Genomic DNA, 23,028 nt, shown 5'->3' on the forward strand with positions numbered 1-23,028 from the left:
GACCCTTAAGTGTCAGAGTAAGAGCCCAAACGGATTTTCGATGCAAGTTAAAAACTATATCCGCCCACCTCAACAATGCGCCCGCCTCGAAGGCTCGAACAGCAGTTGCTTGCGTGGACAACGACTTTGGATCCAAATTTGCGTGGGCCATCGCTCTTTCCCCCCTTTTGCCGTCGGGACCCCCGCCGCCTTACCGCCTACACCGCTGGTCCACGCCCGGCTCCCCGCCATGGCACTATCCCGACGTGAACAGCAGCCGGTACTGCGGCAATGCTGCGCGCATGAGTGGCACGCGGTCGGACCCCAACATCTTCTCAAGCTCCGCGTCCTCCCCATCCACGCGCAACGCTTTGTCGTTCAATGCGGTAACGACACCCCATGCCTCGTGGTCGCCCACACTCAGCCACTCCCCCTCCTCCTCCTCGTCGTCGCTGCAGTCGCCTTGCTTTGAACCACCACCTACCCTTGGCTTCCCGTCACCCACGTCCACAGAGATCCGAGCGCGCGCACTCTTGCCAGCAGCAGATGGAGCGGGTTCCGGAGCCGTCGGCAGGCGCGCCGCTATGCCCCGTGCCACATCCCGGACGACCTCTTGCAATTGCGATACATCCATGCCCAGTAATGAGCCCAGATCACCAGCGCGCTTTACGTGTGGACGGGTTTCCGCGCTCGCTGCTGCAGCTGCTTCCGCTAGAGCAGGCGGGGACTCCAGAGTGCCGCGGGCACTGCTCTCCTCGGTTGACGCCTGGCCGCGTGTAGTGGCCGCAGCCGCGGCTGCCGCCTGCAACAGCTCCGAGGCACGCGCATACCTGTGTAGCGGGAAGCAGAGAGAGTTGCCAAGACACACAACTTCAGCCCACCTACGGTCAGAGATGCAGAGGAAACCCATGTCTCCTCCACCCACCAGCCCATCCACCACGTCATGCCCAGAAATGCGCTTTAGATCAGTTGCTTACCCGTGGTGCCGAATGGCGGCGTATGCAACTCGCGGCAGCGTGTCACTGCCCCACCCGGTCAGCAGCGACGGCGATGGGCTGCCACTGCTCGTATGACCCACACCGCCATCTCCGCGCCCCTCAAAGTTGTGGCGCAGGCCCACAGCAACCTGGCTTCCGCCTTGGGCTTGTTGGCGGAGCCCGCTGCTGGGAAGCGCCTGACCCAGACCGCCGGAGGTGGCAGTAGCAGCAGCGCGCCCGGGGAGGTGCTGCAGCACTGCGGCTAGCAGGTCCTCATCCCGAGCAGCTGCTGCGGCTGCGGCCGGTAGGCGGTGGTGAAATCCGCGAGCAGCTCCCGCCGCAGCCCTCTGCCCGCCATCGCTGCGGAGGCGGCCGCCGCTGCGCGTACTGTTGCTGGTGCTGCCGCTGCTGGTGCTACTACGCCGGTACGCGGCGCTCAGCACGCCGTCCTCCTCACGTCTGAGGGAGACGCTGCCACCGCCACTGCTGCGGTCGCCGCGCGCCCCCCAGCCTGACGCCACGCCCGCTGCCCGCGCCAGCAGCCGGGGCGTGCCAACAACCGCTGCTGCTGCTGCTCCTGCCACCACCGCCACCCTCTTCTCCCGCGCCTGCTCCCGCTTCCTGGCCTCCACGTCGGTCACCAGCGAGGGCAGCGGCTGCAGGTCGGGCAGCAGTAGGGCGGTGCGGGCGGCGGGGTCGTGCAGCATGCGGGCGCGGCTGTAGTGGCGCAGGAAGAGGCCGCTGTCGGCCAGGTACGGGTTGGCAATCAGGAAGGCGCGGAACGAGGTGCGCACCTGCAACACACATGGAGAGGGAGAAGCAGGTAAAAAGGCAGCTCGGTGCTACGGTATTCCAAACCAAGGCTAGCCAGCCCACAACACAGCGCGAGGGAGGTGTGGCCTTAGTGTTTTGAGGACAAAAGAAAAGCATTGCTCAGCAATTCAAGGGGAAGTGTGTGGTCATGTTGGGTAGGGCCACCAAGGCGTTGGTTCCAAGCTGGCGAGCAAGGCACGCGCGGGGCGTCTCACCATGGGAGTGTGCAGTTGGCTGCTGGCCAGTGCGTAGTGCACCATGTGCATCCTGCAGCCAGGCAAGTAGGCACAAAGTTTAGCCTGCACGAGCATGCGTGACGTGGGTCAAAGCTGCGTTAGCCCGCGGGACCCAGCGCATCTCCGCAAATAATCTGCAAACTGCCCAGCCTTGCCCACGCAAACTGAGCACAGAAGGACACACGATCCCTGCGCACCAGAAGAATGTCATGGTGGTGTGGAAAGTGCGGCCGCCGCCGCCGCCGGCCACGCCGTGCTGAATGTAGCGCTGCACGGCCTGGAAGATGCGCGCCGCGCCCTGGCTCCGGCCGTAGCGCACCTGGGGGCGGGAGGCGTGGGCAGCGGCAGGTTGTGTACGACAGCCACGTGCCGTACACACACAGGTGCAGCATATGCCACAACCAGCAGCGCCATCAGCTTGCGCGGCCTGCCACTCTATCTCAATGCCATTGTACCGTACTGCCACAACCCATACACGTCCCGCTGTCTAACCAACTCAGCTCCCTCCGCGCCTGTACACGCGCACCCACCGACCCACCCACCAACCCACCCATCCACCCAGCCAGCCAGCCAGCCACCCACCCACCCAGCAGCCACCCACCCAGCCAGCCACCCACCAGATAAAGCCAGGCCAAGCGCAGGTGCGCAAAGTGGTCCCAGCGCACCCCCGGCTCACACGCCTCCAGTGCCGCAAGGAAGGCATCGTCGCTGTCGCCCGCCGCCACCGGCTCCGCCAGCCAGCCGCTCAGCCGCTCCTCAGCACTGGGCAGCACCGGGCCGCCGCCGCCGCCGCCAGCACCAGCACCGCCGCTGCTGGTGCTCTTGGTGGCGGTGGCTGCGCCGGTTGACGCCCCGTAAGGATGGCTCCCGCCAGCTGCGCCACGCATGGCACCTGCTGCCCATCTGTGTATCACAGACCGCTGCTGCTGCTGCTGCTGATGCTGCTCCGGTAGCTGCCGGGCCTGCTGCCGCTGACGGGCCTGCCTACGGCTGCGCCAGCCAGCTGGCATCACCGCCCGCAGCAGCCCCAGCGAGCTGCCGGCATTGCTGCTGCCGTTGACATTTGCGGCGGCGCCGCCACTGCCGCTGTCCTGCTGTCGGGCGTGGTCCAGAGCACTCGCGAGCCAGTCGAACCCCTCAAGCACGCCGAACAGCCTCAGAGCCTGCGTGTAGGTAGAAAGGCTTGCGTAAGCCAGAGTAATGACATCGGGAACGAGTAGTGTTGACGTGGGTGGACTCAGCTGCGGTGCACGTGCGGCGGTCGACATGACATTCCCTGAGCACCCTTGCGACCATACGCGCATGTACCTGCACGCGCTTGCGTGCACCACTTACGCATGTGGGCTGCACATGCACTGCGTGACGCGACATGAGGTCCCGGAAACACCGCTCTTCCTCGCTCATTCTGGGGCTCGGCGCCGGGCCGGCTGCGGCAGCAGCATCTGCACCGCTGCCGCCGCCGTCATTGCAGCTGCCCTCGCCGCTAGGTGCAGGAGAAGCGATCGAGACATGGGCCGTGAGGACTGCATGCTCCGGGGTTGGGTGCCGCTGCTGTTGCTGCAATGGCGGCTGCGGCGGTGCCAGCCACATGAGTCGGGCCACCTCCGCGGCAGGAAGCGCGTTGGGCAGGTCCTGCACAGGCAACAGCAGGCAGCAAACTGCGTAACGGCGGCTATATGTCCTGGATGACGGGTGCTTGGCTGCTACCTGCACGTGGACTTGCAACCTGGCGTTCCGGCCCAGCAGCCAACAGCGAGGGACAGCGTCTCAGCAGTACCCACCTGTTTGTTAGCCAGCACCAGCACTGGCACGCCGCTCGCCACATCCTGCACAAGCGAGCCACGGCATCCAATCTCAGCAGAGCAGTGCGACCGCAACGCACGCGCCCAGTCCAACCGCAACCCCAAACCCCAATCAACCCAAACCCAAGCCTGGAATCCAACCGCAATTCGGGTTCTGGACCCGGCCCCGCCCCAAACAGCCTACCCTCAGCACGTCCTGCAGCTCCTGGCGTGCGGCTGCCAGTCGCTCGCGGTCGTTTGAATCCACCACGAACACCACGGCCACACAGCCCTCCGTGAAGTGGCGCCTGCCAGGAAGGGGGTGCGGAGAGGGAGGAGGTGGCACGCGGGTGCGTGGGTGGGTGGGGGTGGCGGGTGGTGCTCATGGCGCAGCCAGTTTGGCGCGATGCCGTAGTTGCGCGGTTGCGTTTGCTGTGCCTACTAAGCCTAGGGCGACCAGGCACGGCCAGGCTGCCACGGCTCCGCCTAGTACATCGGCCGGGCTTACGCACCACAGGGGACGTATCTTGTCGCAGCCCTGCGTTCAGGAAGGGTCAGGGATGGTGTGCAGCAATTGTGTGTGGCTTCTTCGGCCCTCGTGTCAGTTACCTAGAGCTCAGTAGCGGGTGCGTGGCGAAGGGGTAGTCGTTCCAGCTATCCACTAGCTATGGACCGCACGACAGGACCGGCGCGAACCGTAAACCAACCCCCGCAACCACCGTCCAACCCCATACACATGCCGCTGCCGCTAACTCACCCCTACATCCCAGCAGTTAATTTTGAGGCCGTTGCGCTCGATGGTTTCCAGATTGAAGCCTGAACCATGCAGTTGGTGTTACACCAGAGAGAGTCGGACACTCGTACCAATGCACCTCACCGATTGTGGGCACGGTGGTTACAACTTCACCGAGCTTGAGCCCATACAGGACCGTCGATTTGCCAGCGGCATCCAGGCCCAGGAACAGGATGGGAAACTCCGGTTTCGAGCTCCAACATGGACGCCATCGCTGCAAGACACGCAACATGCTGGATCAGGAGGTAACGCTTTGTTTAAAGCGTGACAGCTGAAGTAGATCAACATGCAACCAACGAGTATATATGTGGCGTGCCGAGAGAGGAGGGATCCAAATGCAATCGGCGTAAATGAGAGACGTGTCGCCGGGGCCGGGCCCGGGCACCTGCGCGGGGCAGCTGGAAAGGAAGAGACACGGGTGCCCAGGCCCCACGCATGAACTCACCATCACTCCGCAGCCGCTTCGGCCGCTTTGGGCACCTTGTTAGCTACATCACGCGATTCCGTCGCCAACTCGTCCACGCCGATGCTTGCATGTGTGCGTCGGCCTCACCTCTCCAGCAGCGCTCCTGCCGCCACTCACCTTTCCCCTTCCCCCACGCCCTTCTCCCCACGCGAATTGTCATTACGGACGCTTTGTTGGCCTAGAACACGTAGGGCCGCTCGACACGCTGTGCACATCGGTGTCCCCAAGCCTCAGCAAAAGCGCCTTCGGACTCGATGGTAGTCATCAACCAGCCATCTTGAGCCGACCAAAGCAGGCGATGCGTCTGGCCTTTCCCGGGGGAAAAGGGCGACCGCAACTTGAAAACCGTCTGACACAGAAAAGCAAGAGGTTTGCTGAGCCAACGCCGTCTTTTGCTGAAACCGCTACTGAGTGAAACCGCTGCATGACAGGGGCTCGCGGAGTCCCGGTTATGGCCGCGAGGCCTCAATTGAATAGGATTGATGAGCAGCTCTGTTGCACTCGCAAACCTTTCGTAAAGCGCTACGATTAATAAAGTATGCCCGCGCGTATCCATCGCACTCTGCAACACAACACCGACGACGACGAAGCCACAAGCCCCAGTGAACTGGTCTGCACGTAAAGGCACCGGGCCAGCTGACATTGCCGACTTTACAAGCTACAATGAAGAGCACCATATCGTAAACGTACACAAGAATGGACAGAGTGTTGCTTTTCCTGCTCGCATCTTGGGGCACCAGCTCTGTGCTCGCCCGGAGCAGCCAGGCCCCACCTCCAACGGGCATTGCCCGAAGCACTCAAGCAACGCTACCTGATGACGGTAAGCTGCGAGACCTCGGCAGAGACCTCGTCGCGACTTCTGAGCCGCTCGCCTCTGGGTGGGGCTAGCTGTTGGACTTTAACTTAGTGCTCAAAAAGTCAGAACTTGGTAGCGTACGCGCAACGTTACTGGGTTATGAACGTTAACTTGGCATGACAGCACATCGTGGCCGCTCTCGAAGCCGTAAGGGCAGTGGTGCGCGCTGTTGCCACTGTTGCATGAAAGCTTGGCGTAACAGAAGGCGTGGTGCCGTGGCGTGTCCGTAACGTACCGAGCTCCGCGCCTGTTCACAACTTCCGTGTGACACCTGCAGTCGATGCGGCGCGAGCGTTGCTCCTGTCGCTGCTGGGGCCGGATGCGGCTGCCAACGCGACTGTGGTGCGCCCTCTCATGCCACCTGGCACGGACCCCTGCACGCCAACTGCCGACAATTTGGCGGCGTGGGCGGCCTGGAACGGGCCCGAAGCCGACGCGGACACGGCGGCGGCGTGGACTGCGAAGGGAGCTTGCGGGCCACAATGGTCCGTGGCCTCGCCCTCCGCCAATGCCACTAGCAGCTCAATGAATTCTAGTGGGGGGCCGTCGCGCCGCAACCGGCGCCTCCATGACGTGGCGCGGCGACTGCTGCAGCCGGGCGGCGGCGGCGTAGCTGCGCCAGCGGCGGCGCTGGCGGTGCCTGGGGGCGCCTACCCCGGCGGGCCGCCGCCCTGCGCCTGGGCGTGGCTCTCCTGCAACAACTGGCGCATTGTGGCCGTGTGAGTATTGTATCAGCTGCTGTGTGAAACAGGGACAGCAACAGTCTGGGGAGAGGCGGCGTGTAAAGCAGGGCTGGGCAGTGGCGCGGTTGGGGCTCCCGTTGCACCGGCTGCCTGCTTGCAACAAAAGCAGATACGTTTACACGGCGCATATGCGGTGGTGCTGCAGGAACCTGAGCTGCGGCGGTGCGTCACGGAACAGCGGCGCGTGCTCGCTGCCGCGGCTGCGCGGCTCGCTGCCCGCCTCCACGCCAGGGCTGGCGGCGCTGGCCGCCCTAGACCTGTCCGGCAACAACGGGCTGACGGGCGGACTGCCGCTCAGTACCTGGCAGACGCCGTGGACCAGCCTGCAGGTGCGGTGGGGGGGGATGTCGTGGGGGGTGGATGGGTGCGGTGGGGGTTGGATGGGTGCGGTGGGGGTGGATGGGTGTGGTGGGGGGTGGATGGGTGCGGTGGGGGTTGGATGGGTGCGGTGGGGGGGGTGGATGGGTGCGGTGGGGGGGTGGATGGGTGCGGTGGGGGGTGGATGGGTGCGGTGGGGGGTGGATGGGTGCGGTGGGGGGTGGATGGGTGTGGTGGGGGGTGGATGGGTGCGGTGGGGGTGGATGGGTGCGGTGGGGGGTGGATGGGTGCGGTGGGGTGGATGGGTGCGGTGGGGGTGGATGGGTGCGGTGGGGGTGGATGGGTGCGGTGGGGGGTGATGGGTGCGGTGGGGGTGGATGGGTGCGGTGGGGGTGGATGGGTGCGGTGGGGGTGGATGGGTGCGGTGGGGGTGGATGTCTAGGTCTGCGTTTGAGGTCTGGTGGCTTGCCGAGTGGGTAGGGTGTTTGGGCGGAGCGGCTAGTGCAGCGTATGTCGGTTTGTGGCATATGGCACATGGTGCCGCTGCAGCTCATTTGGCCAACATGGGCCAACATGAACGGGGGTTGGAGTATCGGGCGGCGCCGCCGTGGGCGCGAGCCCTGCACGCCCAAGGCACAAAGCACGCACGTCAGCGCTCCCGCTCCACCTGTCTATTGACCCCACTCGCAACCGCAACCGCAGATCCTGAACATGAGTTACACTGGCCTCAGCAACGTCTTGCCTATGGACTGGAGCGACCTGCCCGGATTGACAGTACTGGACCTGAGCCAGAACAACATCAAGGGTGAGCCGCCGCGTGCAGACGCTATCTATGGGCCAAAAGTAATGCGTTTGGGTCAGCCGAGTAGGCAAGGGTAGACAATAGCAGATTCCCGGGAAGGCAGATAGGAAACTTCGGGCGTTTCCCGGGCGCCTGGGTGCTAGGCTTGATGTGTCTGATGTACCGCAAGCCGCCATGCTCAATCGCGCTGCCTGCTGTCTCCCTGCCTTCACGTGCTGCTCCGCCGCTAGGCACGCTGCCATCCGGCATGGCGGCACTGACCAGTCTCACGTGGCTCAGCGTCGCCGGCAACGGCGCCCTCAGCGGCTACCTGCCCTCGGCCTGGGCGGCCCTTGGCTCGCTGCTGTGGCTCGACGTGCGCAGCGTGTGTAGGTGAGGCGTTGTCGTAAAGCCTGAGGGGCGGGCGCACAGCGCAGCGGTGGTAGAGCGCAACGGTGGTGCAGCGCAGCAATACTCACGGCAAGGCCTGGCGGGACAGCAAGCAGTCGCCGCTCTGGTGCTTCCATATGCACCGGTTCTGTATGCACGCTGCGCCTTGCCCACCGGTGCGCCTCCTCCCCCACATCTGCCCGCTCCTTCCCCCCAGGCTGTGCGGCACCACAGACATGTTTGACAACCTCACGTCAGGGCTGACGGCCGGCAGCCACGTGAACACGCGCTGCCGCCCCGACGAGTGCGATTTGGACTTGGGCAACCTGCACGGCATATTCCAGGGTGCGGCCGGGCGGGCGGGCGGGCGGACGGGCGGACGGGCGGCGAGGGGTACATTCCAGGGTGCGCCCGAGGCCGAAGCGGACCAATAGGTGCCCACAATGGGAAGCGCAAGTGAAGGGCTTCGGTTATGGTATGCATGTTGCGGCGGGGTCGTTTCTGATGCAATGGGTATGCGGCGTTAACCTGTGTGGGGACTTGCTTGCGCCACTATGTGTACGCACGTGCAATCACTAACCCCTGTACCCCGCCTGATATTGCGGTGGCTCACAGGCGTGCTTGCTGGCTTCGCGTCGGTGATGGGCTTGTGTGCCATTGTCCTCGTGATCCGGCGCGTCCGCGACTGCACCCACGGCCGAACCTACCGCTCGGTGCGTCTCTCCGCTACCCCTGCCAGCCGCAGCCACCGCGGCAGTTCAGGCGGTGGCAGTGGCGATGCCGCGGCCGGCGGGAACGCCGCCGGGGGCGGGATGGGCACCGGCAGCACGCGTACGCGGAGTCGGCGTGCCCGGTCTCACCGCAGGCGCGGCGCGGGCGCGACGGCGGCCTCTGTGCCGCTGTATGTGGTGGAGTTTGAAGCGGACGGCACCTGCAAGTGGGCTCTGCAGCTGCCGGGGGTTGAGGAGATGCGGCCTGACGGCGCTGGTGGCACGGGCGGCAGCGACCCGGCCGGCCAGGTAGCTGAGCTGCAGCGGCAGCACCAGGCAGGCACGAGCGACGTGGAGATGAGCGCGGCACGGCGGGGAGCCGGTGACGAAGGCACGCAGCCACGCAGCGAGGGGGCTGCTTCGCCCGCAGCCCTGCCTGCGATGGAGGAGCCTGAGGGTGCCGCTGGCGCTGAGGCGTCGTCGTCAGGTGCCGCTGGGACGGCAGCGCAGGCGGAACCCAGCGGCAGCAACCTGCGAGGCGGTGCCAGCGTGGGGTCGAACTCAGGGGCGGCCGCGCGTATCATTGCTGAGGCAATAAGCAACGGGGAGGCCGCGGAAGCGGCGGCGCGCGCCAAGGCGCGGGAGGAGGGAATTCGACAGGCGGCCGACGCGGCGCGGCCGCCCGATGCAGTCATCTTGCAGCCCGACGGCTTTGAGGTATGCCTCGGGTCTCGTGTGGCTGGCGCGCCGGCGGAGCCAGAGCCGGCGGCAGCGGGCCTGGCCTCGGCTGCGGAGGCTGCAGGCGCAGCTTCGGCGGAGGACCGCTCTGGAGGAGTAAGACGGCAGGAAAGCGGCACGGACACTTGCGGGAGCGGGGGTGGGAGCGGGGGCTCAGAGACGACGGGTGATGACACTCCCAGCGATGCGCCGGAGGCTGCTGGCGCAGGTGGCAGCGGTGCTGCAGGCCCGTCAACACCTCCATCGGGTGTGGACACGTCCTCGGTGTCGTGCACGTTGTCTTCCTCGTGCACGGATTCATTTACCCCGGGCGGGGGAGGTGGTGCGGGCAGCAGGCGTGACGCTTAATGCCTAGCTCGGGAGTTGGTTGCAGCTACGCGCCAGACTCTCCCACAGCCGGCTGCGCTTCCTGCCGTGCTGCGTAACGGCGGGGAACTAGTGGAGCGCGCTTACGAGCATTGCTTACACAACCGGGCTTGAGTTTGCGTGACTGGGGTTATGGGTATGGTGTGGGTATGCATAACGGTATTGGGCTTGTAACGAGGTTGAGAAGGAGGGCAGCCATTGCTTCCTGAATGCGCTGTATGCCAGGCGTAGATGTGTTGTGGCGACGGGCTTATGTATAGCGGTACGTTCGATTGTTTTAATGTCAGGCGTGATACTACAACGGCCGCGCGACGTTGGCGCGCGACGTGGCACCCCAGCCTACCTCGCACGTGCGTCGGCATGACGAGCGGAATGGGGAGACATTTCGGTTTGCCCACGGTTGCGTCGGTATGCAATTGTGTACAGCGCGCTCCGCAATTGGGCACTGTCGTAAGCAATCTTGATCTGGATGGGCTGGCTGCAATTCGAAGGGTGGAGTACCGCACACTATGTATAGCTACTAGCGGCGCGCTGAGCCCGTGGGCAACGGGCACAGGTGATGGTGCCGTGGCCCTCTGCCCTCAGTAGCAGGCAGGCTGCGCTGACCCCGACGCGGCCGCACTGCAGAGAAGGATTTGGCTGGTGCTGCCTTCTCATCGGTCGTATGCGTGTCATGATAGCTTGGCTCGGTTACCTCCTAAAGTTTGAAATGTTGCATGTGATGGTCACCGCACGTGGTCACCGTGTGGCAAGTGCACGTGCACGTGCAAGTCACGCCCAACACGTGTGTGTGTCAAAAGTTGGCGCAGCGAACGCTGTTACATGCGCGTGTTGTCGGTTTGGCTGATGTGTCTGTCCTGTTGTGAGCTGCCTTGGAGCGCCGAAGTCGAGAGCGGACACCAGTCCACACACCAATCCATCCATCAATATATGTCGACTAGCTAACGTCCCACAGCCAGCTCAACTCCGCAGGCCCCTCGTCCCCGTACTTGTTCGGGGGTTGTTGTTGACGAACTGGGTGGTGCCGTTCGGCGCTGTCCGGGCCTGTGTTCCCTGCACTCATGTTGCCATGGAGGAGGGGGAGGGCCTGAGCATGTGATTGTTGGTCATTTTGGGATGGGCCCTTGAAGCCTGTGTCACGCCGCATAGCGCTCCAGGTGAAATTTATTCTGGGTCGCATTTAGGTCGTTTACTCTGACACTCAGTCGCACGCAGATTGCGCGTGGCGCCATATCGTTTGATTTCCCCTTTTATTTGTGTCTGCGCTCGTTGAAACTGTGGTGTCAAATTGCAGCGGCGAGCCCTGCGCAGGATCCGCGCTAGAGGTCGTTGGGGCTGGTGTAGGGACGACGCGTGAAGAGTCCACAAGCATCGTGAGGCATCGGAGGGTACCGTTGGACAACAGTCGTGCGCGGCGTGTGTCATTGTACTGCCATTGTAAGAACCTTGCATGCATGTTCGTAATGCCACGAGAGGCCCATGCGCCCTGACTAGGCCGGGGCATTCGTTTGTTTCAGCAGGGTTTCGCCCGTGGTTTCCGCCTCAGTCAGTTTGATGTGTGGACCCAGCTTGGAAGGGAAGCACCAGTCCCAGACCTTACAGTGCCCTCCACGGGTGCGACATGCCCCCATGGTGTATAAGGGCCATCCGTGGCTCTGGCCAACGCGGCGTCCCCACACGCGAACAATGTGTTGAGCTTGAGCCTAGAACAGATGCGCCCGGGCTTCAGAGCTAGCGAGGCGCCCGAATGAGCCTGCCTTCCGGAATCTTGACTAAATTGTGTTCAGACCTTATCAAGATTAGCCACAACAGCATGCAGCGCGGGTGTAGGCGAGGCTGATGCACAATGCCCAGAGACGCACAGCCAACACCCGTGAATCAAGTTTGCAGCAGGAAACAAAGAAGTGGCACGCGTGTGCGGTCCGCCACTTCACAAACCTTCCTAAACACGGTCCCATCGCACACGGATGGCAACACCCTCTACCACCACTGCACTGCACTATTGGGAACTGTAGCGTACCAGCTACGAGTAAGAACACACCGGATACAACGACATTTGTGCGACACCCCAACACAGTGTCCGCGTGTGGGGGTGCAGCCCACTTTTCCCCTTGCAAGGGAGGGCCACCTTTCTCGTCGAGGCACAACCGAGCCGTAAGCCAGTATCTGGGGCTCGTGCCACAGCGTATACCGTACACCAGTACAGTGCCTGCACCCGCCGCCCTCGTGAACCCACTTCTAATGCCGCACGCGCGCTACCAACCATCGACGGCTCAACGCCCAGCGCTGCCAGCACCAGCACCAGAGCCGCCCGCGCGGCCTCCGGCATGCGCCGCCGCCCAGCGCTGGCCTGCCGCCTGCATCTGTGCCGCATGCTTGCGCGAGGGCATCACCACCCGGTACGCGCCCTTGTCAAGCCCCGCCGCAAACTCGGGAGCGTCGTCCTCAAACAGGTAGGCAGCCTCGCCCTGCAGCCCAGCCGCGCCTGGCGCCAACGACGCGCCAGCACCGCTGGCAGTAGCAGGAGCAGCAGCGGCGGCAGCGGCGGCAGCGGCCGCAGCTACAGCCCCGTCGCCGGCTGTAGCAGGTGAGGGCTGCAGCATCATGGCCTCCACCACGTTGTCCAGCTCGTTCGTGTTTTCGTGGAGCGCCGACAGCGTCGCCTCCAGGCCCTTGGAGCGGCCGCCGCCGCCACCGCCGCCGCCTGCAGCAGGTGCGCCCGGTGCGCTTCGCGCGGCTCCGGCTTTGACGGCTGGCTTGGCCCCGGCGGCCGGCATTGACACCCGCTGGCCGCTTGGCATGTTGCCAACGGGCTTTACGCGGGGCGGCGCGGAGGGCCCAGCTGCGGTGGCTGCTGCCACATCTGGTGCCTGCGGGGAGGAGTGGAAGACATGCAGGTTTCAGGACAAGCCCTATGCATAAAAACAAGCGAGGGAAGCTCACCACGCTATCACTTCATGTCCGAACAGCGATGAAGCCCACAGCCCCCCCCCTCGGCACTGTAAACTTGTGATTTGATCAATCTGTTCTCCATGAACGGCTTCCCCCGCCCAGATAATGTCGAGTCTGGAAAGTGGCTAACCCCAGCTGGCCGCGGCTCGCAATGCCATTGCGGTGCTACCCCTGTGAGCCGAACACCCAGCAGCCTCAAGCCCTGGAACAGGCTCTCACCGCTTTGTTAACCGCACTTCTGCCGCCCGTAGCTGGCGGCGGCGGCGGCAGTGCCACGCCACCCTGTGCATCATCCTCGCCCTCGTCGCTGTCCGCAATCGTGCTGCCCACGCTCGCCACCTCCTCAGCCGCCGGCCCTGTCCCCGCCGGCGCCGCCCCCGCCGCGCTCGCGCCCGTGCGCCATTCTGTGGCCGTCGCTGCAGTGGCCGCCGGGCCGGGCGTCGGCGCCGCTGCTACACCGGAAGGCCCTGCGGCGCCTGCAGCGCCTGCGGCGGCGCCGCCGCCAGCAGCGGCCTGCGACGCCAACGATGCGGCCTTGGCCTCCAGCGCCATCACGTGGTGATGGCAGCGCGGGACGCGCAGCGGAAAGGCCGCCGGCCGCGACATCCACATCGCAATCTGCTCCGGCGACGTCTGGCCCGTGCCCGGCCAAGCCACACGGTTGGTGGGGCCGTTCGATGGCAGCGCCAAATCAAGGTGTGGGGCAGCGGCGACCACGGCCAACGGACCAACCGCAGTCGTTGCCGCTGCTAATGCCGGTGCCGGGGCGGGCGACGGTACTGCCGGCGCGGCTGCAGCTGCAGCAGACGGCTCGCGGCCAGCTGCGCCCTTTGCCGCGCCCGGCAGTGGCCTTGGCGCCGTTGTCGCCAAAGGGCGGGCGGGCGCATCCGCCGACCGCTCTTTTTGTGCGCCTGAAGGTGCTGCGTCCTTCTTTGCCTTTTCCTTGGTGGACCGTGAAGGCCCTGGATCGCTCGCGCGTGGCGCCTTTGGCGGCTGTGCAGCCTCAGCAGGTTTGTTCGCCTTCTGGGCCTCGCCGGCAGCACCAGCAGCTGCACCCTCGCGCTTCTCGGCGGGCACAGCTCCCGGCAGTGGCAACGATGCCCTGGGCCTTGCGGCCTGCTCCGCCGGCTGCGCCGCCTTGGCGCTGCTGCCAACAGCCGCCTTGGCTTGAGGCGCCGCCACGCCCCTGCGTGCGTCGTCAATGCCTGCTGCCGCTGCTGCTGCCTGGCTGGGACCAGACCCGTCCGCACCGGAGGGCCTCGGCTTCTTCTTGAGTGGCCCTGCTTCCAGATCCGCGCCCGACTTCGCCGCAATGCCAGCTGCTGGGGCCGCGTCCGTCCGGCTGCCGGTCCCAGCCCCTGTTGCTGCCCCGGACTGCAAGGGCGGCTTAGCTGAGGACGTGTTGCCGGCTTTCTGCGGCTTGGATGCGGCAGGCGCTGCAGCCGCCGGTGCTGTACCGGCAGCTGTACCACTGCCGGTGCGGATGAGCGGCAATACGGAGCCGGCTCCGGCGTTGTTGTTGGCCTTTGCGGAGGGCTGGCGCTGCAAAGACGGCTGGCGTGGCCCTTGTTGCTCGTCACGGATTGCAGGAGCAGCCTGGGTATCACTCCGCGGGGGTGGGGCCGCCGCAGCGCTGGGCTTGGGCGCCTTCAGCAGTTGTTGCGGCTGCTGGATGGGATGCAGGGGCTTCACCTTAGCCGCTCCGTGGTCCTTCGCCTCCTCCGTTGCTGCAGCCATGGGTTCCTTCACCGCAGCCACAGCCTGCGGCGCTTTGGCACTGGCGCCCGCGCCGCCGCCGCTGCCACCTGCCGGACCGCCGGCCGCTGCTGCAACAGGCTTGGCCACGGGCTGGGCAGGCTTGAACCGCTTTGCACTGTCCGGCGGGCAGCCACATGGAGCAGTTAGCCAGCGACATAAACTCGTTGATGGCAGTCAGTGGGAGTGGCACGGTACTCCCCACGCGGACCCCAACTGCGCCCGCTGTACATCCCGCCGCACAATCACTTGCCGGACCCGTTGTCAGCCGCCACACGTGCGGAATGCAGTTTCGAACAGCCGCCATCCTACCAAGTTGCCCACCCTGCACATTCCCACCCGTTGTCCGGTTGAAACGCTCCCTGTCTCGCCCGACCACGTAGGCCTGGATGCAATGCTCTTACTGGCGCATTGGCCCCCCACGATGGCACCCGCCACCGAGCCCGGGCGGCAACATTTATCGCCGGCGCCGCTCGCCCTGCTGCTCCACGACGCCTCGGCCCACATCCCATAAGTATTATCGCTTGCAACTAACGCCTCTGCCTGTGCTCCGCTCGTTTTCGTTGGTTTTGGTTTAGTTTGGGCTGGTATTTACAACCCCCCCACCCTGCCCACACTCACATGGGCAGGTTCTCCAGCTTCTCCTCAAAGTCGTCCAGCAGGTCAACCGCCGGCCGCTTCGCCACCGGGGCCGCCTTGGCCTTGGGTGGCGCGGAGCCCCCGCCGGCGGCGGCCGTGGCCGCCGGCCCTGCAGCCGCCGCGGCCTTGGCATCGGCCTTCACAGCGCTCGCGCTGCCGGCGACTGCCGCCTGCTTCGTCCCCGCTGCGCCTGCTCCCACTGCGGCTGCGGAACGCCCCGCCGCAGCGCCCGGGGCGGGTGCCGCGGCACCGGGTGGCTGCCAGGGCGGCGGCAGCGCTTGCGCGTAGCTACCCACCTCGGGGGGCTTGCTGCCGAAGTGCACGAAGTTGAGCGGCAGCAGCAGCTCCGGCTCTTGGTCGTCCGCATCATAGCACACCTGCAGCCCATCGAATTTGCAGTCCGCGGGGTTGGGAGGCGCGCATCCAAGGCACACAGCTGCCGCCACCGCCGCCGCCGCCGTATCGCGCCGATAGCCCGCGCCGCCCCCTCCTCCTTCTGCCCAAGCAAGCAGCACGTGCGACTTGCCGCACCGCACAGCCCCGGACCCCACTCCCTCCTTTCCTGCCTGTAGCCGCGTGCGGCCCCTGTATGCCTCGCGCCCCCGGCTCCCGCACCGTGAGCGTGCGCTTGGCGGTATTGTAGCACTTCACGCGCGCCATGTACCAGATGCCATACTCCTTGTAGCGGGGATCGGATGAGTAGGACACCGGCCACCAGGTGTGCCCGCGGCCGGGCCGCTGGCCCCGCGCCATCGCTTTGCGGTCCTTCTCCGCCTGCTCCGCCCGCTCGTCAGGACCCTGGTCATACCTGTCGCCAGCGTCAACGCCACACAGCGGCATGTGAACGAGCAGCGTAGAAGACAATAGGGCGTACGGCGTGGTTATACGTGTGCTGTTGCTGCTGCCGCTGCTGCTAGATTTAGAACCGCCTGGTGAGTACAAAGCGCATGTGCAGACCACATGTGCAGATCAGAGCACAGCGGCTGCGCGCACCCACCAGTACACCATGACCTTGGTGCCCTCCTTCAGCTGTGTTACGTTCCACTGCTCGTGCAGCTCGCGCAGCCATTCCCCCAGCGCTTTCTGTACGTGCAGTGGCGGTAGCGGCGTAGCGCATCAGTGACTCGTCGGCCAACCACACACGACAAGCGTCTGTGCCTGCCTGGCCCTGTCAGAGCAGCCCCAAGTCGGATTGCGCAGCAGCTTCTTAGCAGCCATGGGTGTGCCTGGCTTCTAACCCCTGCTCACCGGCGGCTCCACTCGCTCTCCGCCGTACCGCACCACGCGCGTCTTCTTCATGACCACCTTGCGCTCCCGCCGCAAGCGCACGTCCCGCTCATCCGGCCCCTCGTCCTCTGGCGGCTCTGCCTCCCCCATGCACTCCTCCATGACCCACTCGCCCAGCAGCTTGACCTGTCCATCCTCCAGCTGCACATTGATGGACTCAGTCGAGTCCTCATGGCCTGCACACAGTAGGCGGGCGGGTCAACGGCGCCGGGGCTTCGCACACCAGTGGGGCTTCGCGCTTGCGCAGCCTTTGCTGACACGCGACACGGCGGCGCAGCGCCACGCCCCACAAACGCAAGCCCCAGGTTTCCCCCCAGCTGGTATCGTAGCTTGCTGCAAAGCCGCTTGGAGGTATCGCGTAACGCAGGAGGTGAGGGGAACCAGCGACCTTCAGCGACCTTCCGCGCCCTGACTGCCCGCCCGCGGCTGCTCACCGCCAAGAACGGCCGCCCGCTGCCATTTTCCCTCCTTCGTTTCGCATTCCAGCTCCAAACGAGGATACAGCTTTGAGACTGCCGCTACGAGCGCGTTGGCGCGTTCCTGCGGAGAACACCATTTCAAATGCCGTCACGGCCCCGCCACGGCACACCGCGCGCTCGATGCAGGTTTTGATCAATTACTATCCTGCAGCCACAAAGCTTACATCTTCCGCGTCCTCCATTGCGCCCTTGTCAATTCAAGCGCGAGCGCCTCACGCCCACAAACCGCTGCCTGGTGTTTAGCCTATGTATCAAAGCATACTTGTTACGCGTCCTTAGACTGGTAGCTGGGCGGAATCAACCGTGGCGCGCCAGGTGATGTGTGGCCCGCACCGATACAGACTCTGCTGCTTGTTTCATTTGGGGCCGGATTCTGTGTAAGAGAAAAGCTGCAGAGATATTGTGACTTTGCTCAGGGCTGCGAGGGCGCGGCGCGAGGGCGCATCCGCAGCATGACACCACCGCAGCACGCCCGGCTGCGCTGCGACCTGGTCGACGACCAGGCCAGTAGCCACCCACGCCCACATTAGACCAAGCACAATGTGGTCACATATCACCTCCATGACACCCTTACATGCCCCTTCAAGCGGTGTCATCAGACCAGTTTGGCGCGCGTGCCCAAACATCTGTTGCCAACCAGGGGTACTAGCGGGTGAGCCACCCAGTCACCCGGTGGCGCGTGCTAAAGCCCTCCCTGTGACAAGCAAGAAACACCTGGACTCAGGACCAGGGCATATACGGACGCTGGGATACCCCTCAAATCTTGGACCATATCTGCAACCTTGACTTCTTCCCCTTAACAGTACGTATGCCACGTCCCGGGTGGCGGAGACCCCACCTCCCCCATGTGCGTCAGCCTCCAGTCAGCACAACTGGTATGTCTACCACACAATACCGTACTAAGATACTTATCGCAAGTTCTGCTACACATGCACTCAAGAATGTGTATGGAACAATGTCAAACCGCAATGCCCACCACCTCAAGCCGCGCTGCAGCACAGGTTGATGCAAAACCTCGTAAAGAAGCAGCCGCACACGCAACCCCACAACCCTGCCGCCCCGCCTCCCTGGCGCCCCGCCTCCCTACCACCCTGCCGTCCGACTTGTTCGCGCACGTTGCTGATGGGCATGATGCCGCCCTCAAGTTTAGACCAAACGGGCGGCCCAGTGACATCGCGATGCCGCCCTTAGTCCAGATCGAACGGGCAGCCCAGTGACACCACAATGCCCTCCTTCATGCGCATGTCGGCCGGGCCATGATGGGTCACTAGTATACAAAGCGCAAGGTGGTGATGCTGAAAGTGTTCAACATGCCAACCCTAAACCCTAAACCCCCGCCTTGTGCCACGGTGCAGCAGGCAATCCAGGGATGCCAGCAGCCGCATGCGGCAGTCAATCCTCTTTATCATAGTCCTTGAACGTCGGCGGGTTGGACAACCTCCGGACGGTAGGCTGCAAGGAGCGCAGAAGGGAATGTCCGACGTTTGCACTGGGCTAATGGGCAGAGGCGAGACAACCACGCTCCGCTTGGCGGTTGCTTATGCACGACACCGACGCGCCTCAACCACGCCGTTCCTTTGTCACAGTCTGAGACTCTGGGCTGATTCCCGCTGGACTGAGGCAGTCAGCACTGGCGCCGCTCAGCACCCCACTTTCAGCGCCCACACACCTGCTTAAGTATGGACTCCTTGGACTGCGTTTGGAGCGCGCGCGGGCTCAGCGGCGTGCCCTGCTCCGACGCAAGGCGCTCCGGCGAGCCCAGGTTCGCCCGCAGTCCAGCGGCCAGCGCGCTCCAGGCGCCCAACGTGTTCTGACGCCGCGGAACAATAAGGCATGTCACAGCATTGCGCGCAGGAGGCGAAAGTGCAGCTCACCACGCAAGTCAATGGTCATAAGGCTTCGGCAGGTGGGTCCACGGACGCGGCATGCCAGCCCCGTTCTATGGGACGACGCTGCAATGCCGGGCGCCCGGCGCACCTGAATGAATATGCTGATGATGCACGGCGCCGCCACCAGTGGGAAGTGCGGCGTGGCGCCGAAGAGTGCCGCCGCCAGCATCAGGCCCAGGGCCGGGTTGCGCATGGACGTCTGCCGGTGGCAAACATGTCAGTGGCGTCGCAGGCAAGCTGAGAACTGTCCGTGCAGCACAAGGTGATGCAGCCAAGCACTTTGGCACCACGGTGTTCGCAACAATACATGCTGGCCCCTCCCAAGCCCCTCAGCCGGGTACGAATCTGAAATGCCAGGAGTCAACACCGCAGCGCACAACCCATAGAACTGACCCCCAGTGGCCCCAAGTGGCCGGCCCACCTGGAAGGCCGAGGTGCGGCAGGTGCGGGCGGGCGAGCCCACCCCCGCGGGAATAAGATAGCCCAGCACGAGTGCGACCACGTGCAGCGCCGCCACCCAGCCCACCACCTCAGGGCCGGCGGCCGCCACCGCAGCCGCGTTGGCCGCGGTCTTGGGCACGCACTGTTAGGTAAAACACATTTGGGTCACGTGTTTCGCTTACGCGACGCCCTGACCACCGCCCTACCCTGCAGCATCCCAACCCGATCTTCCTCCTGCTCATCCTCCGCCTTACTGTGAGCACAATCATGCTCGCCGCCGCCATGGGTCCGAACCGATTTGCCTGTGCGGCCAGGCGCTGCGGCAGCACCGTGGCAGACAGCGCCACCCCCAGGGCGATGGGCAACGCGGCGGAGAGCAGCGCATGGTTCCTGCACAGCAGGCCGCCACATAACACTGAAACTGTTAGAGTAGGCAGACGGCGTTGCAGGCGGCACGCCCCTGGGGTCCAGAGCAGGGTTTTCGTTCTCCACGTCACTGGCTCGTGAACCGCGTCAGCAGTCCCTCTTGTAACCAATGCAATCTGCCACAACGTGTACACACAAGCACGTGATGAATCCCAGGCCCATTCTTGCAAGCCCCTGGTCGTGTCCGTGTCTTGCATGCCTCTCCTCCAGCCACCCATTCACTCAATCATCTAAGCCTTGCCTAAGCCCACCCACCGGATTGCCGCCATGACGGCCGGCGTCACCGTGCCGCCCACCGCCCCTGCCGCCGCCTTCAGGTGCGCGCGCAGCTCGGCCTCAGCGGCCGCGGCCGCGGCGTCGGCGCCCCGGCTGGCGTCGTCCACCAGCGGCTGGTCCAGCAGGAAGAGCACAAAGTGGTGGAAGGCGTAGGGGAAGGTGATCAGCGCTGCCGGCGTGAACACGGCGCACAGCAGCACCGAGGCCTCCAGCGAGCCGCCGGCGTTGTGGACGTTGACCGCGTTGGACGGGCCGCCTGTGTAGGTACGCAACCAGGCTGGATGGTCAGGGACTCCAGGGATAGGCAGCTGACAGTACGTCAGTGAGCTGCGTGGATGTTTGCGTATGCTGCAAGTGCTGTTCGTCCGTTTGGTTTGCGGTTGCAGTGGCCGAGGTGGAAAGCTGTTGCCCCTCCGCCCGCCCTCAATGTTTAGTCCCGCGAGGGTGTGCTGCCTGTGCGCCGCCAAAGCCACGGCAGCAGCCCTTGCACTGGACTGCGTACAGGTGCAGCCCTGCCGCAACGCCGCAACGCCATGCTGCAGGTGCACCCACACCTTCGCGCCCCTGGCAGCTTACCCACAGGGCACGCGGCTAACAGTGCCAGCCCCACCGCCACCGCAAACGGCAGCCCCGACTGCACCGCCAATGCTGTTGCCGCAAGGCCCAGCGCTGGCCACACGAAGGTCCCATTAAAAGAGCTGAAAGCTAGGTTCCCTGCGGCCAGGAGAACGGCGCATGAGGGTGAAGACGGTCTGTTGGCTGCCAGGACCTTGCAAACCATGCTCACCTAGCCCCAGGGGCGTGCCGAACAGGTCTACAAGCTTGGCAGCGTTGCAGCTGAGGCCCAGGAAGAAGCAGGCCAGGCCCAGCGTCAAGTTCGCGTCAAGCTGCAGCGGTGTGTAAGGGTGGTGCAAGGTGTACGTGTCGAGACGTTTTAGGCGGGAGCTCGGCCCCAGCGCTGAGCGCGTGTGACCCCGCAGGTCGTAGGTATTTAGTTCATAATAATACCTAGCCATGCTCATGCTGGTTCTATCAGCATCACAAGTGCGTCGGCGTGCAGACCGCCGGGGCAGGTCCGCAGCCCCACTCGGTCGCATTTGATGACGATCGACCAATGCGCTTCAACAAACCTGTATTTGGTCTAGAGTATGCGGGTAAAGGAGCGCAACCGCGACACCAGCGGTGAGACACAGCGCGAAGAAGAAAGGCCAAACGCCAGACGCCATGTTTTTATGTCGCTTCTATATCCATGTCATTGCGTTACTTGCTGCAATGCTAGGCTTAGCACGCGGAAACCTAAGAAGATTGACCGAAGTTTCGATCGCGATGGAAACTTTTCCTTGCTGTGTGAGAGTACATTTCATAATAAACAAAGACTTCAACAACCTCATTATGCCGGCCACGGCAACTCAGCCCGCGGCGGCTTCTGCGCTGGAAGGCCCTGTCGCTTTTGGACTATCGGGGGACCAGCGCTGGGCATTGGCGTCTGCTGCGGCAGCAGTGGCAGCAGCACTGGTCGTGGCTTCTGGTGAAAGGTGCGCACCTGCACATTTGAGCGCCTGCGCTGCAGATGAGCACGAGCGGTTGGTGGGAATGAAAACACTCTATTGCCTGGGCGCAGGTGGCGCCCAGACATGTTTACCAGCTTAGGCATCGCTTGCGTTATATCTCTGGTACTGGTGAGTTTGGGCGCCACGCGAGTCACTGGAATTAGGGTTTGTGCAGGACCACACCTCTTCACACCTCACGTGCGCGTTCACCAGGCGCCCTGTTCACGACTGTTCTCGCTGGGTGCAGGGCCTCTCCCCGGCCATCCCCCGCACAATGATGTTCATCAGCAGCCCTTCATGTCGCAAAGTGAACGAAGTCCGCAAAGGGCTGGCGGGCCTCATCATTTGCCTGGTAAGTTGCGGAAAGCGCAAAAGACGCGACATGACACACGCACGCAGCTACGACCAATGCCTCCAGCAGCTCTCCGCGGACGCGCTCAGCGTTCGCAGTCCTCCGCACTTCGGTGACGCAAGGCTTGATCACCCGCCGCCACGCACGCGGTTACTTAGGTGCTGGGTGCGGATAGCTGCTTCGGAGTACCGGTATTTTCTGGATGGACACATGACTTGACAAATTGGTGCCGTGGCTGCGTCGCAGGGATCCCTCTGGCTGGGCTTCGGTTTTGTGGGGCCAGCTGGAGCCCTTACAGTTGCTGCGGAAACTGCGGCCTTTCATGTCTTGCTGGACGGGGTCCTCATCAAGCGCGGCGCGGGCAGTGCCAGCAGCAAGGCCAAGGCGGTGGAAAGCAGCAACAGCAGTGGCAATGGAGCGGAAGGGAGCAGCACGGCGGTAGCGGTGCCCCCTGAACGGCTGGAGGAGGTGCAGGGCGCTCCTGGCTCCCCTGCGTTGGGGGCGGCCGGGGCAGCGGACTCGGCCCCAGTCCTGGCTGACGGGTTGGCGGCAGAGGCAGCGGTGGTGACCAAGTAGGCTGCTGAGCTGGGCACACGGGTTGGCACGCACGACATTTTGTGGGTCAGCGGCCAATGATGACGGTTGTGGTGCGGTCCAGTGCAATGGCTGATGTAATGTAGAGGCCCAGGTATGGGGTACAGTGGCACTCCCAACAAGTTGCCGTACAGCAGACCCGACTGACCTCACACGAGTGTGAGAACGCGTGACGAAAGCGGCAGCATTCTTTGCGGGGGCCGTCATACTGTGTGTGGGCGCTGCAGACAAGTGTGGCGCCAGCAAATAGGCATATTTGCTCAAAGTTACTTGCTATTACAAGCCCGCCTGCGTCTGCGCAAGCTTCACGCTCGCACTCAGGTGGCGAGCGGGTTCAAGAGTACCGTAGGGTCCGTGCGTGCGCCCTGATGAACTGAGCCGTGGGAGCAGCAGCGCTGGCTGTGCCCTTCAAGTTATGTAATGAGAAAGAATGGCCCATTC

General features: G+C 64.2%; 5 protein-coding genes across 5 annotated transcripts; 2 read left to right on the forward strand and 3 right to left on the reverse strand.

Annotated features, from left to right (window-relative positions):
- Positions 1 to 52: 52 nt before the first annotated feature.
- CHLRE_10g448200v5 (uncharacterized protein) lies at positions 53 to 5,458 on the reverse strand. Its single transcript, XM_043066918.1, has 12 exons — positions 5,025 to 5,458; positions 4,664 to 4,793; positions 4,544 to 4,602; positions 4,299 to 4,324; positions 3,992 to 4,094; positions 3,787 to 3,831; positions 3,341 to 3,637; positions 2,623 to 3,168; positions 2,203 to 2,324; positions 1,985 to 2,036; positions 957 to 1,750; positions 53 to 809 (listed from the first exon to the last, which is right to left on the reverse strand). The coding sequence occupies exons 1-12, from the start codon at positions 5,025 to 5,027 to the stop codon at positions 236 to 238; spliced, it is 2,751 nt and encodes a 916-aa protein (XP_042920315.1). The 5' UTR covers positions 5,028 to 5,458; the 3' UTR covers positions 53 to 235.
- Positions 5,459 to 5,558: 100 nt separating this feature from the next.
- CHLRE_10g448250v5 (uncharacterized protein) lies at positions 5,559 to 11,400 on the forward strand. Its single transcript, XM_043066919.1, has 7 exons — positions 5,559 to 5,865; positions 6,179 to 6,620; positions 6,790 to 6,973; positions 7,665 to 7,767; positions 7,995 to 8,136; positions 8,351 to 8,478; positions 8,749 to 11,400. The coding sequence occupies exons 1-7, from the start codon at positions 5,742 to 5,744 to the stop codon at positions 9,927 to 9,929; spliced, it is 2,304 nt and encodes a 767-aa protein (XP_042920316.1). The 5' UTR covers positions 5,559 to 5,741; the 3' UTR covers positions 9,930 to 11,400.
- Positions 11,401 to 11,402: 2 nt separating this feature from the next.
- On the reverse strand, positions 11,403 to 17,438 carry CHLRE_10g448300v5 (uncharacterized protein). The gene is made up of 8 exons (XM_043066920.1): positions 17,224 to 17,438; positions 17,015 to 17,120; positions 16,542 to 16,756; positions 16,291 to 16,376; positions 15,909 to 16,101; positions 15,276 to 15,670; positions 13,119 to 14,772; positions 11,403 to 12,817 (listed from the first exon to the last, which is right to left on the reverse strand). Exons 1-8 carry the CDS (start codon positions 17,239 to 17,241, stop codon positions 12,221 to 12,223), a joined length of 3,264 nt encoding a protein of 1,087 aa, XP_042920317.1. The 5' UTR covers positions 17,242 to 17,438; the 3' UTR covers positions 11,403 to 12,220.
- A 64-nt stretch (positions 17,439 to 17,502) lies between these two features.
- CHLRE_10g448350v5 (uncharacterized protein) lies at positions 17,503 to 21,348 on the reverse strand. Its single transcript, XM_043066921.1, has 9 exons — positions 21,222 to 21,348; positions 20,879 to 20,978; positions 20,668 to 20,805; positions 20,071 to 20,347; positions 19,644 to 19,779; positions 19,370 to 19,531; positions 19,037 to 19,147; positions 18,729 to 18,869; positions 17,503 to 18,511 (listed from the first exon to the last, which is right to left on the reverse strand). The coding sequence occupies exons 1-9, from the start codon at positions 21,315 to 21,317 to the stop codon at positions 18,452 to 18,454; spliced, it is 1,221 nt and encodes a 406-aa protein (XP_042920318.1). The 5' UTR covers positions 21,318 to 21,348; the 3' UTR covers positions 17,503 to 18,451.
- Positions 21,349 to 21,448: 100 nt separating this feature from the next.
- CHLRE_10g448400v5 (uncharacterized protein) lies at positions 21,449 to 23,024 on the forward strand. Its single transcript, XM_001698259.2, has 4 exons — positions 21,449 to 21,626; positions 21,713 to 21,770; positions 21,889 to 21,993; positions 22,240 to 23,024. Exons 1-4 carry the CDS (start codon positions 21,484 to 21,486, stop codon positions 22,567 to 22,569), a joined length of 636 nt encoding a protein of 211 aa, XP_001698311.1. The 5' UTR covers positions 21,449 to 21,483; the 3' UTR covers positions 22,570 to 23,024.
- The last annotated feature ends 4 nt before the right edge of the window (positions 23,025 to 23,028 follow it).

Source organism: Chlamydomonas reinhardtii, chromosome 10, assembly GCF_000002595.2.
Source record: "Chlamydomonas reinhardtii strain CC-503 cw92 mt+ chromosome 10, whole genome shotgun sequence".
NCBI lineage: Eukaryota > Viridiplantae > Chlorophyta > Chlorophyceae > Chlamydomonadales > Chlamydomonadaceae > Chlamydomonas > Chlamydomonas reinhardtii.

What these genes read in the sequence shown, in the direction of transcription:
- CHLRE_10g448200v5 (XM_043066918.1), bottom strand. An exon ending in AGCTGCAGGACGTGCTGAGG is followed by an intron (nt 3,832 to 3,991) that starts GTAGGCTGTTTG and finishes TCGCTTGTGCAG; the next exon opens with GATGTGGCGAGCGGCGTGCC. An exon ending in GCTTGGCCTGGCTTTATCTG is followed by an intron (nt 2,325 to 2,622) that starts GTGGGTGGCTGG and finishes TCCCGCCCCCAG; the next exon opens with GTGCGCTACGGCCGGAGCCA.
- CHLRE_10g448250v5 (XM_043066919.1), top strand. Translation starts at nt 5,742, where the DNA reads ATGGACAGAGTGTTGCTTTTCCTGCTCGCATCTTGGGGCACCAGCTCT. An exon ending in AACTGGCGCATTGTGGCCGT is followed by an intron (nt 6,621 to 6,789) that starts GTGAGTATTGTA and finishes GTGGTGCTGCAG; the next exon opens with GAACCTGAGCTGCGGCGGTG. An exon ending in GAGCCAGAACAACATCAAGG is followed by an intron (nt 7,768 to 7,994) that starts GTGAGCCGCCGC and finishes CTCCGCCGCTAG; the next exon opens with GCACGCTGCCATCCGGCATG.
- CHLRE_10g448300v5 (XM_043066920.1), bottom strand. An exon ending in GAGAGCGAGTGGAGCCGCCG is followed by an intron (nt 16,377 to 16,541) that starts GTGAGCAGGGGT and finishes CTGCACGTACAG; the next exon opens with AAAGCGCTGGGGGAATGGCT. An exon ending in ACCAAGGTCATGGTGTACTG is followed by an intron (nt 16,102 to 16,290) that starts GTGGGTGCGCGC and finishes CGCTGGCGACAG; the next exon opens with GTATGACCAGGGTCCTGACG.
- CHLRE_10g448350v5 (XM_043066921.1), bottom strand. Translation starts at nt 21,317, where the DNA reads ATGGCGTCTGGCGTTTGGCCTTTCTTCTTCGCGCTGTGTCTCACCGCT. An exon ending in CGGCACGCCCCTGGGGCTAG is followed by an intron (nt 20,806 to 20,878) that starts GTGAGCATGGTT and finishes TCCTGGCCGCAG; the next exon opens with GGAACCTAGCTTTCAGCTCT. An exon ending in GCCGTCATGGCGGCAATCCG is followed by an intron (nt 19,780 to 20,070) that starts GTGGGTGGGCTT and finishes CCTGCTGTGCAG; the next exon opens with GAACCATGCGCTGCTCTCCG.
- CHLRE_10g448400v5 (XM_001698259.2), top strand. Translation starts at nt 21,484, where the DNA reads ATGCCGGCCACGGCAACTCAGCCCGCGGCGGCTTCTGCGCTGGAAGGC. An exon ending in GTCGTGGCTTCTGGTGAAAG is followed by an intron (nt 21,627 to 21,712) that starts GTGCGCACCTGC and finishes GCCTGGGCGCAG; the next exon opens with GTGGCGCCCAGACATGTTTA. An exon ending in CGGGCCTCATCATTTGCCTG is followed by an intron (nt 21,994 to 22,239) that starts GTAAGTTGCGGA and finishes GCTGCGTCGCAG; the next exon opens with GGATCCCTCTGGCTGGGCTT.